The sequence below is a fragment of the Heptranchias perlo genome, chromosome 9, assembly GCF_035084215.1.
Source record: "Heptranchias perlo isolate sHepPer1 chromosome 9, sHepPer1.hap1, whole genome shotgun sequence".
Classification (NCBI taxonomy): Eukaryota; Metazoa; Chordata; class Chondrichthyes; order Hexanchiformes; family Hexanchidae; genus Heptranchias; species Heptranchias perlo.
This window is the reverse complement of record NC_090333.1, coordinates 12,587,896-12,606,724: the sequence shown is the minus strand read 5'-3', so window position 1 is coordinate 12,606,724 and position 18,829 is coordinate 12,587,896. Positions and strand designations below refer to the sequence as shown.

General features: G+C 44.8%; 1 protein-coding gene across 1 annotated transcript in view; it reads left to right on the top strand.

The window, feature by feature from the left end:
* Nucleotides 1-18,829, top strand: part of miga1 (mitoguardin 1) — an 88,135-nt gene that overhangs the window by 4,006 nt on the left and 65,300 nt on the right. Inside the window, exons 4-8 of the mRNA XM_067989858.1 lie at nucleotides 2,399-2,588; nucleotides 7,654-7,784; nucleotides 10,360-10,489; nucleotides 11,018-11,154; nucleotides 18,531-18,654. Coding sequence (XP_067845959.1) covers nucleotides 2,399-2,588; nucleotides 7,654-7,784; nucleotides 10,360-10,489; nucleotides 11,018-11,154; nucleotides 18,531-18,654 — 712 coding nt within the window. The remainder of the gene's footprint in view (nucleotides 1-2,398; nucleotides 2,589-7,653; nucleotides 7,785-10,359; nucleotides 10,490-11,017; nucleotides 11,155-18,530; nucleotides 18,655-18,829) is intronic.

Below are 18,829 nucleotides of genomic sequence, written 5' to 3'. Positions count from 1 at the left end.
TTTCAGTGTGGTTTTTAGGGTAAATACCACTGTCGTGTACCCATTAGTCACTTCATCGTTGCCTTTAATTCAACAGTCCAAAATCCACGCTAACAGTGAGGTCAATCAGGAAGTCGAAATTAGGAACCTAGAAACAGGTGTAGGCCATTCAGCCCCTCGAGCCTGTTTCACCATTCAATTAGATCATGACTGATCTGTATCTCAACTCCATTTACCCGACTTCATTCCATATTCCTTAATACCCTTACCTAATACAAAATCTATCGATCTCAGTTTGAAATTTTCAATTGACCCCCAGCCTCAAAGAGAGAGAGTTCCAGATTTCCACTCCTCTTTGTGTGAAGAAGTACTTCCTCGCTTCACCCCTGAATGGCCTAGCTCTAATTTTAAGGTTATTCCCCTTTGTTATGGACTCCCTATGTCAACTAACTAATTATACAGTTGTATAAAGCTCTGGTTAGACTGCATCTGGAGTACTGCAATCAGTTCTGCGCACCGCACCTCAGGAAGGATATATCGGCCTTGGAGGGGGTGCCACGCAGATTCACCAGAATGAAACCGGGGCTAAAAGGGTTAAATTATGAGGATTTAAATTAGGTGACACCAAGCTTGAGTTTTAAAAGCTTGAAGGAGGAAGGGAAGATTTGGGAAGTTCGGGTGGATTTTCCCTCCAATTGTCTGTTTTGAGATGTTGGAAAAGAATGAGTTGAAGTAGGAGACGGCGTGATGGGCCTTGATTTCAACGTAATCAGGATGTAGGCAATAGGACGAGTGTGTAGTACGGAATAGTTGCAGCTTAGGAAGAAGCAGAGGTGAAAGTGCAGAGAAGCACTGACCATAGCAATATTGTCAAGGTGGAAGAGTTGCAGCTTCCAGGTGCTGTAGTAGTTGAGTATTTAATGGCTGCTTTGAAGCACACCGTACCAACAAGATTTAATTAAAAAATTTAAAGTGCCTCATAACAGACAGGTGCATTTAATAAAGTTGTTGGCTGATTTATTCACTGCCTCTCAGTCAGCACCTTATTTGAATGAAACCGAAGGTGAGCTCTGGCTCCGCCCGGTTGTTTAGTGAGTTTCTCCAGTGAGTAGTTGAGCTGCACAGACCAGAAAGATCCTAGATTCAGTCCTGAGTTAAGTGATCTCAACCGGGGCAGTGGTAGGTGTGGTACAATTAGTTTTATCATCACCATCACCAACAGGAATCATATTATAGAATCATAGAATTTTACAGCACAGAAGGAGGCCATTCTGCCCATCGTGCCTGTGCCAGTTCTTTGACAGAGCAATCCAATTAGTCCCACTCCCCTGCTCTTTCCCCAGAGCCATGCAATATTCTTCCTTTTAAGAATTCATCCAATTCCCTTTCGAAAGTTACTATTGAAACTGCTTCCAACATCCTTTCAGGAGGTGCATTCCAGATCATAACAACTCGCTGCGTAAAACTATTTCTCCTCATCTCTTCTTTGGCTCTTTTGCCAATTACCTCACATCTGTGTCTTCTAGTTACTGACCCTTCAGCCAGTGGAAACAGTTTCTCCTTATTTACTCTATCAAAACTCTTCAAGAACTTGTATTTATATAGCACCTTTATTGTAGAGAAATGTCCCAAGGTGCTTCACAGAGGCATAATCAGACAAAAATTGATACTGAGCCAAAGAAGGAGCTACTAGGAGGGGAGATCAAAAGCTTGATCAAAGAGATGGGTCTTAAAGCAGGCGAGGGGGAGGGGTTTAGGGGGGGAATTCCAAAGTGTGGGGCCCATAGGCCCTGCCATTATTGTCCATGGGCTATAATAATCAGTACCCTTGATCATTTGAGTTTTATTTTTTAATTTTAGTGTTCTTCACCCAGAAGAAAAAAATTGAATGATTTTCTGACTTGGAGCTCCTGGCAGGGAGTCTCGCCTGTCGAGAGTGCGTCGCATCGCACATCAGGGTTTACAATGTGCACTCCCAGTTGGGGGAAGCTCCCTACCAGGAGAACCGACTCAGAAAATTGCCCCTAAAAAGTATTCCTACGTCTCAAGGATGGGGCCTAGATTTAAGAGTTTTTTTTATTCGTTCATGGGATGTGGGCATCGCTGGCAAGGCTAACATTTATTGCCCATCCTTAGTTTAAGGTGTTCAATTGTCTTAAAGGAGGGGGGGGGTGGAGGGGTTTAGGCAGGGAATTCCAGAGTGTGGGGTCTAAATGGCTGAAGGCAAGGCCACCAATGGTGGGGTGAAGAAAGGGTGGGGGTGTACACGCAGCTCACCAATCACTTCTGTCCATCTGCGATATTGTATTGCAATGTTGCAGAACCAGCTGTAGAAATCTCCTGCGATGTATTTTGCATTTTACAGTTATTAATGAATAAACCTATGAATAAACCATTTTTCCCTTCCAATCTGCATTAGGTAAAGCTCTCTCCTCTTCTGAAGAAACTCTTCCTGATCTCCGTCGTTGGGGCTGCTTCCTTCGCTGTTTTGGCTCATCAGTTGAAACGAAAGCGTGTGAAGAAGAAGAAGCAGAAGGAGAAGGAGCAGTTGCCATGGGAACAAGAGCTTTTTGTTCCAGAATTTTCCAGAGCAGCAGCATCAGAAAAAGGTAATCGTAGACACTTTTTTTGTTTCGCTTGCTTCATGTTTTCTGCATACATTCCATGGCAGGCTATAAATAATTTCTCATTTTGACTTCACAGAAAGTTTTCCTGTAATATTCTGGTGACTGTGGAGAATAGAAACAGGAGTAGGCCATTCAGCTCCTCAAGCCTGTTCCACCATACAATTAGATCATGGCTGATCTGTACCTTAACTGCCATTGCTCCATATCTCTTGCTACCCTCTCCTAACAAAAATATTTGGATCTCAGTCTTAAAAATTTCAATTGACCCAACATCCACAGTCTTTTGGAGGAGAGTTCCAGATTTCTACTACCCTTTATTTAGAAAATGCTTCCTGATTTCACTTTTAAATGGATTAGCTCTCATTTTAGGATTACGTCCCCTTGTTCTGGAATCCCCCACCAAAGGAAATAGTTTCTGTACATCTACCCTGTTGAATCCCTTTATCATTTTAAACATTCGATTAGGTTACCCCTCAACCTGCTAAACTCAAGGGAATACAAACCTAAGTTTGTGCAACCTGTCATCATAATTTTGCCCTTTTAGCCCCGGTATCATTCTAGTGAATCTGCGCTGTACCCCCTCCAAGGCCAATATATCCTTCCTGAGGTTTGTTGTCCAAAACTGGATGCAGTACTCCAGATGGAGTCTAACCAAGGCGCTCTGTACAACTGAAGCATCACTTCCTCACTTTTGAATTCCAACCCCCCCTTGAGATAAAGGCCAGCGTTTCATTAGCCTCTTCAATTTTTTTTGTACCTATGCATTAGCTTTTAGTAAGAAAGACTGCTGTGTTCTAGCAACTTAACTGTTCATCTCTTTCAGTCTGCCTGACGGAAACTTCAATTATGCACCTCAAAAGAGAGGTCTGTATAAAGGTTCTTACATGCAATCACAGAGTTCCTCTCTCAGAAGTTCAATTATTAATGTTTAAAGAGCACAGGCAGTAGTACTGTCTGCACTGTCCAAAGGCTTCAATTAATTGAAGGTGGAAAGAAAGAAAGAACTCACATTTATGTAGCGCCTTTCACGATCTCAGGACAGCCCAAAGGGATTTACAGCCAATGACGTACTCTTGAAGTGTAGTCACTGTTGTAACGTAACATAGAAAACATGGAAGCCGATTTGAGCACAGCAAGGTCCCACAAACAGCAATGAAGTAAATAACCAGATAATCTGTTTTAGTGTTGTTGGTTGAGGGATAAATATTGGCCAGGACACCAGGGAGAACTACCCTGCTCTTCTTCGAAATAATGCAATGGGGTCTTTTACAACCACCTGAGAGGGCAGACGGGGCCTCGGTTTAACTTCTCATCCGAAAGACGGCACCTCCGACAGTGCAGCGCTCCCTCAGTACACAGGCTGAACTTTTAACCCAAAGGGTGTTAGAGTTGCTGAATGTGTCACCACAGAAGTTCATTGAACCAGATGGCATAAATGGGTTCAAGAAGCAATCAGATGTGTTTCTGGAGAGAGAAAGGATTGAAGGGCACGACGAAAAGGTAATAGTTGGGGGTTGATGTGTGAAAACGGGACAGCCCTGTTTGAGGTTAATGGCATCTTCCTGTCCTTAAAAATTCTTACGTTCTTATGCTTTTAGTCAGTAACTGTCCGTCAAGAGGCCCATTCAGATCGCTGACATATGGTACTTTAAAGCAGAACATTTTCCATCCTTATGTGGAATTGCAGGTCAAAGAAGGTTAAACACCCTGAAGCAAACTGCTAACTAATGCACAACTGAATGTAAATTCATCCACTAATTTTCTGTTAAAGGGTTCACCATATGCTCGGCTCAGTTGATTGCACTCTGAGTCCAGAGGTTGATGTCAAGGATTTGAGCACATTCTCTGTGCTGAACCCTCAGTACAGTACTGATGGAGTGCTGCCTTATCTGAGGCAACGACCCTAGGATGAGACATTAAACTGAGATCCTGAGTGTCTATTCTGGTGGTTCACGTGGATGTTAAAGATTCTGTGGCACCATCCAAAGAAGAGCAGGCAATTCTGGTGTCCTGGCCAACATTTCTCCCTCAGCCAACACCATTAAGAACAGATTAACTGACTGTTTATCTCAATCGCTGTTTGTAGGACCTTGCTGTGCGCGAATTGGCTGCCGGGTTTCCCTACATTACAACAGTGACTACGCTTCAAAAAGTACTTTATTGGCTGTAAAGCGCTTTGGGACACACTGAGGTCGTGAAAGGCACTATGAAAAATGCAAGTCTTTCTTTCATTTTGCAGAAGCTTCTTTTGATGGGTCAGTGTAGGTTCTTGTACGTTGGCTGTACTTAAGGCATTGTAGGATGAGAAAAGCTTAAAAGCTACCACCCTTTGTACGTGTAGCTGGGTTAGATAACCATAGACCAGATGTACGGAACAGGAGACACTGATAGTGGAACAGATGGAGCAGCGCTCTCAAAAGAGGCTCATCAGAATCGGTGATGAAGTAGCAGATGTGCACTGTCTTGACATTCTGCGTTTTGGTTGAGATGGGGCACACTACGAATAAAGCGGCATACCGATAACCAAAACCAAATGTTCTCCGCCACGTGCCAAAATGCAGCAGAACCCCGTATCGTCCCGTGTTGTCAGCTCAGCGAGGTAGTTAAAATCGGGTCCCTAGATTACTTATCACTGTAGCTACCACTGTGCACGCTCTCTCCTCCCCCTGCCCTTGTCAGCATTTTTAAAAATGGATTTCTTTTGCTGAAGCATAATTTAATTCCGTCTGACAGTCAGAAAGCAGTAATGGATTTTAACGTAATTGTGTCTCTCTCCCGATTGAATAGCTGCTTGTAAGCTGACCACACGAGTGATTATCTAGTGAAAACACTTAAACGTTGAATCAATACTTACCCATCCCAGCTTCCAATTGGAATCAATAGAGAAGGGAAAAAAAGGAATTTTTTTCTGTGTGCTCATCCAGCAGAGACGTGTGACTGCTGAAGATCAGAATGACTTACATTGGCATATATTGGCCTTGGAGGGGCTACAGTACAGATTCACCAGAATGATACTGGGGCTTAAAGAGTTAAATTATGAGGACAGGCTTGGGTTCTCAACCTTCTAAACTTAGGTTTAGAAAGTTGAGATGTGATCTAATTGAGGTCTTTAAAATGATTCCACAACATTCGAAAGGAAAGGTCTAGATGACTTCACAAATCTAGTGCCTCATCAGTCCTCAGTCAAGTCTCTTTGGATAATTCATACTAGTTTGCTCTTTTACTAAGTGGCAGCAGGTGTACAAAGACAGCTAAGTGTCTGAGCATAGGTATCATGCATAAGGTGTCAGCCTTGGCTCAGTTTGTAGCACTCTCGCCTCTGAGTGAAGGTCATGGGTTCGATAAGACCATAAGAGATAGGCGCAGGAGTAGGCCATTTGGCCTTTCGAGCCTGCTCCGCCATTTAATGAGATCATGGCTGATCTGATTTTTACCTCAACTCCACATTCCCGCCTTTTCCCCATATCCTTTGACTCCCTTGCTGATCAAAAATTTGTCTAACTCAGCCTTGAATGCATTCAATGACTCAGCCTCCACAGCTTTTTGGGGTAAAGAATTCCAAAGATTCACGACCCTCCGGGAGAAGAAATTCCTCCTCATTTCAGTCTTAAATGGGTGACCCCTTATTCTGAGACTATGGCCCCTAGTTGTAGATTCCCCCATGAGGGGTAACATCCTCTCAGCATCTACCCTATTGAGTCCCCTCAGAATCTTATATGTTTCAATAAGATCTCCTCTCATTCTTCTAAACTCCAATGAGTATAGACCCAACCTGTTCAATCTTTCCTCATAAGACAACCCTTCCATACCCGGAATCAACCGAGTGAACCTTCTCTGAACTGCTTCCAATGCAAGTATATCCTTCCTTAAATAAGGACACCAGAACTGTACGCAGTACCCCAGGTGTGGTCTCACCAGCACCCTGTACAGTTGTAGCATGACTTCCCTGCTTTTATACTCCATCCCTCTAGAAATAAAGGCCAATATTCCGTTTGCCTTCCGGATTACCTGCTGCACCTGTATGTTGATTTTTTGTGTTTCATGTACGAGGACACCCAGATCCCTCTGTACTGCAGCATTTTGTAGTATTTCTCCATTCAAATAATACTTTGCTTTTTTATTTTTCCTCCCAAAGTGGATGACTTCACATTTTCCCACATTATATTGCATCTGCCAAATTTTTGCCCATTCGTTTAACCTGTCAATATCCCATTGAAGACACTTTGCAGACACTTTGTGTCCTCCTTGCAACTTGCTTTTCCATCTATCTTTGTATCATCAGCAAATTTGGCCACAAGACACTCTGTTCCTTCATCCAAGTCATTGATATATATTGTAAATAGTTGAGGCCACAGCACTGAGCCCTGCAGCACCCATCTCGTTACAGATTGCCATTTTGAAAATGACCCTTTTATCCCGACTCTTTGTTTTCCGTTAATTAGCCAATCCTCTATCCATGCCAGCATGTTACCCCCAACACCACGAGCTCTTACCTTGTGCAGGAACCTTTTATGTGGTCCCTTATTGAATGCCTTTTGGATATCGAAATATACTGCATCCATTGATTCCCCTTTATCCACCCTGCCCGTTACTTCCTCAAAGAACTCTAATCAAGTCCCACTCCAGAAACTTGAGCATGTAATCTAGGCTGACACTCCCAGTGCTGTATTGAGGGAGTGCTGCACTGTTGGAGGTGCCATTAAACTGAGGCCCTGTCTGCCCTCACAGGTGAACATAAAAGATCCTATGGCACTATTTCGAAGAAGAACGGGGGAGTGTCCTGGCCAATGTTTATTCCTCAACCAACATCACTGAGAAACAGATTACCTGGTCATTATCAAATTGCTGTTTGTGGGATCTTGCTGTGCTCAAATTGGCTGCTGCGTTTCCCTACATTACAACAGTGAATACACCTGAGGTTTGGAAAGGCGCTATATAAATGCAAGTTCTTTCTTTCAAACCATGATGGTAATCGGAAAGTCAATGGGGAAAAGTAAAAGATGCAATTGTGACCATAAAATCCTCCTGTTGTGATTTTCGTTCACAGGTTCGAGTTGTGCTAGCAGTAGACAAAATCTCAACCTCTCCTTGCAATCGAAGGGATCACACTCGTATAACACTTATGCATCTGCGGGACTTTTCAGCAAGTACTCTGGCTCAGTGCAGAGTCTGGCCTCGGTAAGTAGTTAATGAGCAGCAAACCAAATCTCCGGAGGTTTACGAGCACCAACGTTCAAAGCCAGGAGTTCCTTTTACATTTGGCACTTCCATAGAACACTTGTCCCACCCGCAAAAATAACTAATTTGTACCTCAAGTACAATTTCAATTCAGATAAAACAGTGATTTATTAAACCTTTATAAATAGATCAGTATGATAATGGAGATAACATTAACAGCTGCCAATGAAACAACTTCCCTGAGGATTGAAAGTAGTGTAATGGTGATTACATGCTGCATGCTTTCAACCTCCGCTGCTGCTCACTGGCCTACGTATTTTATGGCTGTCCATCGATATCTTTCTTGTCCGCAAGCATGAGATAACGCTCGGGAAAGATTGAGCAAGCTGGGGCTCTTGTCCCTGGAAAAGAGCAGACTAAGAGGAGATCTGATAGTGGTCTCTGAAATTATGAAGGAGTTCGATAGAGTGGATGTGGAGAAACTGTTTTCACTTGTGGGTGAGTCCAGAACAAGTGAGGCATCAATATAAAACAGTCACTAATATAAACCCATGGGATTAAAGGGACAGTGGCAGCATGAATACGAAATTGGCCAAGGGACAGAAAGCAGAGTGTGGTGATGAATGGTTGTTTTTCAGACTGGAGGGAAGTTTACAGTGGTGTTCCCCAGGTATTAGGACAGCTGTTCTTTTTGATATATATTAATGACCTGGACTTGGGTATACGGGGCATAATTTCAAAGTTTGCAGATGGCACGGAACTCGGAAATCTAGTAAACAATGAGGAGGATGGTAACAGACTTCAGGAAGACATGGACAGACTGGGCAGACACATGGCAGATGAAATTTAACACAAAGAAGTGTGAAGTGATACATTATGGCAGGAAGAATGAGGAGAGGCAATATAAACTAAATGGTACAATTTTAAAGGGGGTGCAGGAACAGAGAGACCTGGGGGTGTATGAACACAGATCTTTGAAGGTGGCAGGACAAGTTGAGAAGGCTGTTAAAAAAGTGTTTGGGATCCTTGGCTTTATAAATAGAGGCATAGAGTATAAAAGTAAGGAATTTATGCTAAACATTTATAAAAAAAACTGGTTAGGCCTCAGCTGGAGTATTGTGTTCAATTCTGGGCACCACACTTTAGGAAGGATGTCAAGGCCTTGGAGATAAGGGAAAACTGTTTCCAGTGGCAGAAGGATCAGTAACCAGAGGACACAGATTTAAAGTGATTGGCAAAAGAACCAGAGGCGACATGAGGAAAACATTTTGTACACAGCGAGTTGTGGTGATCTGGAATTCACCGTCTGAAAGGGTAGTGAAAGCAGATTCAATAGTAACTTTCAAAAGGGAGTTAAAGGGATAAATACTTGAAGGGAAAACCATTGCAGAGCTATGAGGAAAGAACAGGGGAGTGGGACTAATTGGATAGCTCTACAAAAGAGCTGGCGCAGCAAAATAGGCTGAATGACCTCCTGTGCTGTATCAGTCTATGATTCAAATCAAGAATTTAGGAGGAATTTCTTTACACAGAGTGGTGAGAATGTGGAACTCAGATCAGCCATGATCTCATTGAATGGCGGAGCAGGCTCGAGGGGCCGAATGGCCTACTCCTGCTCCTATCTCTTACAGTCTTATTAACTCGCTGCCACAAGGAGTAGTTGAGGTGAATAGCGTCGATGCATTTAAGGGGAGGCTTGATGCACGGATGAGGGAGAAGTTAATAGAAGGTTACAGGAGGCAGGGTGGGAAGTGGTAATTAGAGAGGGAGGAGGCCCGTGTTGAGTATAAACACTGGCAAAGACCAATTAGGCCAAATGGCCTATTCCTGTGCTGTAAATTCTATGTAATGTAATTCTATGTAACAATACAGAGCTGGAGTTCTCTCAGGTCTACAACATTATAAACACTTTGGATGTCTAGGTCAGTTGTCAGGTCTATGAGAGGATCTCCAACATGTTACTCCTTCTCCTCCATGTTTGCCACTGGATCCCCCCCCCCCCCCCCCCCCCACCGCCCCACTATCATCATTCCGCTGACTCTCCCCTTCGTCCACCAACAGGAAGAAAACAAACAAGATTTTAAAAAAAAACCCAAAGTGAGTCGCCCTGGGCTGTTCCAGTGACACAAGTGGCCGTCAGCTGGAGGGAAGCTGGCAGGGAACGACAAGCATGGTGCCCAGGAGAAACGCCAATTAAAAATGGGAAGGAAATCGATTGTACTTAACGAGCCCCGAAATTGTGAGACTCTGCTCCCGGTGTGAGTCTCACTTTACCGGAACACAGTCTCAGCATGTCCGAATGGTCAATGAAATAAAGAACGGGCCTTTGTATCGCACCTTTCACGTTCCCAAAACGCCGCACAGCCAATAAGTTACTTATTTTCCAAGTGTAATCACTGTTGCTTTGAGGTAAACGTTGCAGCCAATTTGCACACGGTGCAAGATCCCACAAACAGCAATGAGATAAGTGACCAGTTGATTTGTTTCTGTTGGTGTTGATTGAGGGAGGCCCGTTGTATATTTGCAGAACTGCAAGGTGATTTGAACCATCGTGTGCTTGGTTTTTTTTACCCAGGCCCGGAGTGTGAATTCCTCCCACAGCTGTGTATGTGCGGCGTCTAACTTGTGGGACAAGGTTGCTGAAGAAAATGAAATCAACCTGGTTAATGTGCCGGTGACTACTCCTGAAAACTTATACCTGATGGGTATGTGATTGGAGAACTGTAACTGTCCGAGAGGGAAAACTGAGTGACGTAAAGAAAGAACTTGCATATATGTATATGGCACCTTTAACGACATCCCAAAGTGCTTCACAACCAATTAAGTTCTTTTCGAAGTGTAGTCACTGATGTGACATAGGGAAACGCAGCTGCCAATTAGTGCACAGCAAGATCCCACAAACAGCAATGTGATAATTGGCCAGATAATCTGTTTTAGTGGTTTTGGTTGAAGAATAAATATTGGCCAGGACAATTGGTCAGGGGAGAATTCCCCTGCTGTTCTTCAAACAGTGCCATGGGATCTTTTACGACCACCTGAGAGGGCAGATGGGGCCTCAGTTTAACATCTAATCCGAAAGACGGCGCCTCCGACAGTGAAAGGCGCCATATAAATGCAAGTTCTTTCTTTTTTTCTTTTTTCTCTTCAATATTTGCAGTTTTTATTTTAATCTGTGCCCGGTTTGTGATAATAACGAGGATGTTGCTGTTCCTCTGACCCCTACCCCTGTGCAGGTATGGAACTGTTTGAGGAGGCACTCCAGCGATGGGAGCAGGCCCTGACTTTCCGCAGCAGGCAGGCGGAGGACGAGGCGAACTGCACCGCTGTCAAATTGGGGGCAGGAGATGCAATTGCAGAAGAAACAGTGGAGGTAGGACTTAGCAAAGAGAACGATGAGATGAAACATCAACACGGAGCACTGAGCAACGCAGGGTTATGCAAAGGTGGGGAATGTTGGAGCAAGACAGTGTCAAGAAAGAACTTGCATTGATATCGTGCCTTTCACAACCTCAGGATGTCCTAAAGTGCTTTACAGCCAATTAAGTACTTTTGAAGGGTTGTCACTCTTGTAATGCAGGAAATGCGACAGCCAATTTGCACACATTTTGCACAGCAATGCAATAATTTCCAGATAATCGTTTTTTTAGTGATGTTGGTTGAGGGATAAATATTGACCAGGACACCAGGGAGAACTCCCCTGCTCTCCTTTGAAATAGTGCCATGGGATCTTTTACGTCCACCTGAGAGGGCAGACAGGGCCTTGGTTTAAGGTCTCATCTAAAAGACAGCACTTCCGACAATGTAGCACTCTCTCAGTACTGCACTGCAATGTCAGCCTAGATTTTTGTGCTCAAGCCTCTGGAGTGGGGCTTAAACCCACAACTTTCTGATGTAGTGATGAGAGTGCTACCAACTGAGCCAAGGCTGACACCAAAGGACAATATGGTTTAGGCTGATTGGTCTATGAGGTCTGTAGTAGGGAAAGTGCTGGATTGCATTTTATAAGACGCTGCCAGCCATTAGCTAAAGACATTGTAAATTAATCAGCATGTTTTTTGAAGCATGGGTCACACCTCCTGAATCCCTTCAATCGGTAACTAAATCAGAGATGAAAATAAAGGCCGACCAGTAGATATTTACTCAGATTTTCAGACGTCATTTAACAAGTTCTGCATGCGAGGCTTTTCGAGGAAATTAAGGCTTGTTGACAAATGAGCAAACTGGATTGAAAATTGGCTCAGCTTTAAAAGAAAAAGAGAGACTTGCATTTATATAGTGCCTTTCACAACCTCAGGACGTTCCAAAGCGCTTTGCAGCCAATGAAGAACTTTTGAAGTGCAGTCACGTTGTAATGTATGAAACGTGGCAGCCAATTTGCACACAGTAAGGTCCCACAAGCAACAATGTGATAATGACCAGATAATCTGTTTTTAGTGATGTTGGTTGAGGGATAAATATTGGCCAGGACTTTTTCCTGGTGTTCTTTGAAATAGTGCCATGAGATCTTTTACACCCATCTGAGGGAGCAGACGGTGACTCAGTTTAACGTCTCATTGGAAAGATGGCTCCTCCGACAGTGCAGCACTTCCTCACTACTGCACTGGACTGTCTGCCTAGATTATGTGCTCAAGCCTATGAACTGGGACAGGAACCCCCAGCCTTCTAACGCAGAAGCGACTACCAACTGAGCCAAGGCAGACACATTTTGAAAACGGAAGCTGATGTTAAGTGTTTGACTCTTTCTGGGATAGGTACTTAGTGGAGTTCCACAGGGGTGTGTTTTGAATCTCTTGTCTTTGCACTAAATAATAGAGCATGGCACATCTAGTATTATATTATAACATTTGCTGATGACACGAAGCTGTGTGGAGAGTTAATGGATTTTAATGTGGATAAATGAAGAGCAGTGCACACATTTGGAGCAGGAAGGATGAAACATTTACATAATAAATGGGGCCCATTATCAAAAGTGGAAAAGAGCACTTAGATACGATTACCGGTCATTCACTGAATCAGTTATTAACAAGGCTAATCAGAGCATATGTTTATAAGTCAAAATAAGTTACTTTAACCCTATTTATTAAGGTTGTGTATAGAATATCATACGCAATTTCTGAACCTCATAAATATTGACCAGGACATCTTATTGGTGTTCTTCGAAATAGTGCCATGAGATCAGTGCCATTGATGCATTAGAGAGGAGCATGGATGATTTCATAAAAGAAGAAAGGAAAGAAAGAGCTTGCTTTTTAACGACCTCAGGATATCCCAAAGTGGTTTACAGCCAATTAAGTACTTTTGAAATGTAGTCACTTTTGTAACATAGGAAACGCTGCAGCCAATTTGCACTCAGCAAGGTTCCCACAAACAATAATGAGATAAATGACCAGTTACTAAAAACAGAAAATGCTGGAAATACTCAACAAGTCAGGCAGCATCTGTGGAGAAAGAAACAGAGTTAATGTTTCAGGTCGATGACCTTTCGTCAGAACTGGAAGAAGTTGAAGATTTAACAGTTTTAACAGAGCCAGGGAAAAGGGTGGGAGAGGGAGGGGAGGGGAGGGGAGGAAAGAATAAAAGGGAGGGTCTCTGATAAGATGGAGGGCAGGAGTGATTAAATGACAAAAGCGATGATGGTGCAAGGCAAGGAGAGTGATAATGGGACAAGTGAAGGAACAAAAGATGGGTCTAGAGGAGCCGTAAATGGCAACAGCAGAACCATTACCAGCACCTGCTCTCCGAAAAAATGGGAGCAGTGGTTCTGAGCTGAAGTTATTGAAATCAATGTTGAGTCCAGAAGGTTGTAAAGTGCCCAATCGAAAGATGAGTTACTGTTCCTCAAGCTTCCGTTGAGCTTCATTGGAACAGTGTAGGAGGCCGAGGACAGAGAGGTCAGAGTGGGAATGGGACAGAGAATTAAAATAGCAAGCGACCGGAAGGTTGGGGTCACGCTTGTGAACTGAGTGGAGGTGTTCAGCAAAGTGATCACCCAGTCTGCGTTTGGTCTCCCCAACGTAGAGGAGACCACGTTGTGAGCAGCGAATACAGTATATTAAATTGAAAGAAGTACAAGTAAATCAATGTTTCACCTGGAAGGAGTGTGTGGGGCCCTGGACGGTGGGAAGGGAGGAGGTGAAAGAGCAGGTGTTACATCTCCTGCACTCGCATGGGAAGGTGCCATGTGGAGGAGAGCAGTTGTTGGGGGTGATGGAAGAGTGGACCGGGGTGTCGCAGAGGGAGTGGTCCCTTCAGAATGCTGAAAGGGGAGGGAAGGGGAAGATGTGTTTGGTGGTGGGGTCGCGCTGGAGGTGGCAGAAATGGCAGAGGATGATATGTTGAATGTGGAGGCTGGTGGGGTGGAAGGTGAGGACAAGGGGGACCCTATCATGATTCTGGGAGGGAGGGGAAGGGATGAGGGCAGAAGTGCGGAAAATGGGACGAACACAGTTGAGGGCTCTGTGAACTATAGTGGAGGGCAATCCTCTGTTGAGGATAAAGGAATGCATATCGGAAGCACTGGTGTGGAAGGTGGCATCGTCAGAACAGATGCGACGGAGATGGGGAACCTGGGAGATGGGAATAGAGTCCTTGCAATCAAGGTAGTTGTGGGAGTCGTTGGGCTTATAGTGGATATTGGTTGACAGCCTATCCCAGAAATGGAGTTAGAGAAGTTGAGGAAGGGAAGGGAAGAGTCGGAATGGACCACATGAAGGCGAGGGAAGAGTGGAAATTGGAAGCAAAGTTGATGAAATTTTCCAATTCCGGGCGATAGCAGGAAACGGCACTGATACAGTTATTAATATATAGGAAAAAGAGGTGAGGGAGGGGACCTGGGTAGGACTGGAACAAAGAACGTTCCACGTTTCCCACAAAAAGGCAGGCATAGCTGGGACCCATATAGGCTCCCATAGCGACACCTTTTATTTGGAGGAAGTGAGTGGAGTCAAAGGAGAAATTGCTCAACCAGGCAGAGGAGGGTGATGGTGGATGGGGATTGATTGGGCCTCAGTTCAAGGGAGGGCCCACAGACAGTCTAGGTGGGGGATGGAGGTGTGGAGGGACTGGACCTCCATGGTGAGAAGGAGACGGTTAGGGCCGGAGTACTGGAAACTGTTGAAGTGGCGGAGGGCGTCATAAGAGTTGTGGATGTAGATTGGAAGAGACTGGACAAGGGGAGAAAAAATAGAGTTGAGATAGGAAGAAGTAAGTTCGGTGGGGCAATTACAGGCTGAAACAATGGGTCTACTGGGGCAGTCCTATTTGTGGATCTTGGGAAGGATGTAGAAGCGGGCTGTGCGGGGCTGGGGGACTATGAGGTTGGAGGCCGTGGGGGAAAGATCTCCAGAGGAGATGAGGTCAGTGACGGCGTGGGAAACTATGGCTTGATGTTCGGCGGTGGGGTCATGGTCCAGGGGGAGGTGGAGGAGGAGGTGTCGGGGAGCTGAGGACCAGCCTCAGCAAGGGTAGAGGTCTGTTCACCAAACAACAACAGCACCGCCCTTCTCAGCAGGTTTAATGACAATGTCAGGGTTGGACAGTGCTGCAAGTTCAGAGGGAGGTAGGTTAGGGTGAGTGAGGGGAGTAGAGAAATTGAGAAGGCTGATGTCACGCCGGCAGTTCCCAGTGAAAAGATCAAGAGAGGGTAAGAGGCCAGAGGGCGCGGTCCAGGTGGAACGAGAATTCCGAAGGCGGGAGAAAGGGTCCGCCGTGTGGGAGGGACTCCTGGCCAAAGAAGTGGGCGCGAAGGCGACAGAAGAAGAGGTCAGCTTCATGTCGAGGCTCGAAATTCATTGAGATGGGGGCGTAAGAGGATGAAGCTGAGGCCTTTGCTGAGGAATGATCATTCGGGGACAGAGAGGAGAAGGTCAGAGGGGATAATGAAAGCACGACAAAGGGTGAGATTGGAGGGAGGGACGGTGTCAGAGGAAAGTGAAGGGGAAGAAGGATCAGGAGGGGCGTTGGTATCTATGAGTTGTTGAAGCTTGCAGTTCTTGACGCCTGAAAGGAAGAAAAAAAAAGTTTTTTGTTAAAGCGCTGGATGAGGCGAAGGATGAAATGGAGCTGCAGACCAGGACTACTCTGAAGTAGAATGAGTCATTGCTGCTGAAGAAAGAGGCTGAATGCATGTGGCGGCACATGGCATTGAGCGTGGATCTCAGGAAGTGGCGAGAGTAGTGGTTCGAGGAACGCTAAATATCATGGCGATGTCTGTAATGATGGGTGGATCCGAACATGAAGGGTGAAATTTAAGTTGGAATCCACGTGGAATAAGTCGGAGCAGGAGACAGTTGCTGAGGGAAGAGATTTAGTATACTGTATTCGCTGCTCACAATGTGGTCTCTTCTACACTGGGGAGACCAAATGCAAATTGGGTGATCACTTTGCTGAAACCTCTGCTCAGTCCACAAGCGTGACCCTGACCTTACGGTCACTTGCCATTTTAATTCTGCGTCCCACTCCCACTCTGACCTCTCTGAACCTCACTGTTCCAATGAAGCTCAACGGAAGCTCGAGGAACAGCAACACATCTTTCAATTGGGCACTTCACAACCTTCTGGACTCAACATTGACGTCAGTAACTTCAGATCATGACCACTGCTCCCATATTTTTGGACAGCAGGTGCTGGTAATGGTTCTGCTGTTGCCATTTACATCTCCTCTAGACCCATCTTTTGTTTCTTTACTTGTCCCATTACCACCCTCCTTGCCTTGCACCATCATCCCTTTTGTCATTTAATCACTCCTGCCCTCCACCCTATCAGAGGCCTTCCCTTTTGCTCTTACCTCCCCTCCCCTTCCTCCCCCCACCCTTTCCCTGGCTCTGTACTTGTTTAAAAACTGTTAAATCTTCAACTTCTTCCAGTTCTGACGAAAGGTCATCGACCTGAAACGTTAACTCTTTCTTTCTCCACAGATGCTGCCTGACTTGCTGAATATTTCCAGCATTTTCTGTTTTTATTTCAGATTTCCAGTATCCGCAGTATTTTGCTTCTAAATGACCAGTTAATCTGTTTTAGTGATGTTAGTATTAGAGAGAGCCAACATGGATTTGTAAAGGGTAAGTCATTAGTCTATGGATATTATTTATATGGACTTTCAGAAGGCATTCGATAAGGTTCCACACAAGCGACTGTCAGCAAAAATGAAAGTGCGTGGAATTGGAGGCAACTTATTAACACAGGTAGTGATTTTGGTTAGGAGGTAGGAGACAGAGAGTAGGGATAATGGGTATGTACTCCAATTGGCAGAATGTGACCAGTGGTGTCCCTCACTGGGGCCTCAACTTTTCAGTATGTTTATCAATGACTTAGATGATGGAATAAAGAACCGTATATCCCATTTGCTGACAACACTAAGTTAGGTGGCACAGTAAGAATTAGAAATCATAGAAAATTTACGGCACAGAAGGAGGCCATTCAGCCCATCGTGTCCGCGCTGGCGGAAAATGAGCCACCCAGCCTGATCCCACTTTCCAGCACTTGGTCCGTAGCCTTGTAGGTTACGGCACTTCAGGTGCACATCCGGGCACTTTTTAAATGAATTGAGGGTTTCTGCCTCTACCGCCCTTTCAGGCAGTGAGTTCCAGACCCCCACCACCCTCTGGGTGAAAAAAAAATTCCTCAGCTCCCCTCTAATCCTTCTACCAATTACTTTAAATCTATGCCCCCTGGTTATTGACTTCTCTGCTAACTAGTGTAGATGGGAGCAGAAAGTTACAAAGGGACATTGATAGAATAAGTGAGAGGGCAAAAAAAAAACTGTGGCAGTTGGAGTTCAATGTGGGGAAATGTGAGGACATCCACTTTGGACCCAAGAAAGATAGAACCGAGTATTTTCTAAATGGTAAGAAGCTAGGAACTGTAGAGGAGCAGAGAGATTATGGGGCCCGTGAACAGAAATCACCAAATTCTAGCGGACAGGTACAAAAAAATAATTAAAAAGGCTAATGGAATGTTAGCCTTTATCTCAAGGCTGGAATACAAAGAAGTTATGCTTCAGTTGCATGAAGCTCTGGTTAGACTGCATCTGGAGAACTGTGATCATTTCGGGGCACGCCACGTCAGGAAGGATACATTGGCCTTGGAGGGGGTGCAGCACAGATTCACCAAAATGATACCGGGACTAAAAGGGTTAAATTATGAGGACCAATTGCATAGGCTAGGCTTGTATCCCGTTGAGTGTAGTAGATTAAGAGATGATCTAATTGAGCTGTTTTAAGATGATTAAAAGATTTGATAGGGTAGATAGAGAGAAACTATTTCCTCTGGTGGGGGAGTCCAGAACAAGGGGACAGAACCTTAAAATCAGAGCTAGGTCATTAAGGCGTGATATCAGGAAGCACTTCTTCACACAAAGGGTAGTGGAAATCTGGAACTCTCTCCATGGCCGACTCCGGTTTCGATGTTCCTATGGTTGAGAGATAAATATTGACCAGGGCACCGGAGAGAAATCCCCTGGTCTTCTTTGAAATAGTGCCATGGGATCTTTTACGTCCACCTGAGAGGGCTGACGGGGCCTCGGTTTAACGTCTCATCTGAAAGACGGCACCTCCGACAGCGTAGCACTCCCTCAGTACTACACTGGTGTCGACCTGGATTATGTGCTAAAGTCCCTGGAGTGGGACTTGAACCCACAACCTTCTGCATGCTGCCATTAAATAATTTGAGTTATTGGGCACATTCTAGAAGCCCAGTATTATCTGATTGTTCTGTGGGTATTAAAACCGTCTTTTCTTGCTCCAAATAGGACATCATTAGCGCGGAATTCATACACAAGCTGGAGTCATTGCTTCAGAGGGCTTATCGTCTGCAGGAGGAGTTTGAGGCCACTCTGGGCGCATCTGACCCAGCTTCTCTCGCGAATGACATTGGTGAGTCCGTGCTCGTGTAGCGTAAGTGTATAACCCGCTGCCCGGCTGAGAAATTAGAGACTGTATTAAATGACTATTCCACTGCTCTCCTGGCCGACCTCCCATCTTCCACCCTCCCTAATATTGAACTCATCCAAAACTCTGCTGCCGCTATCCTAACTCACACAAAGTCCCG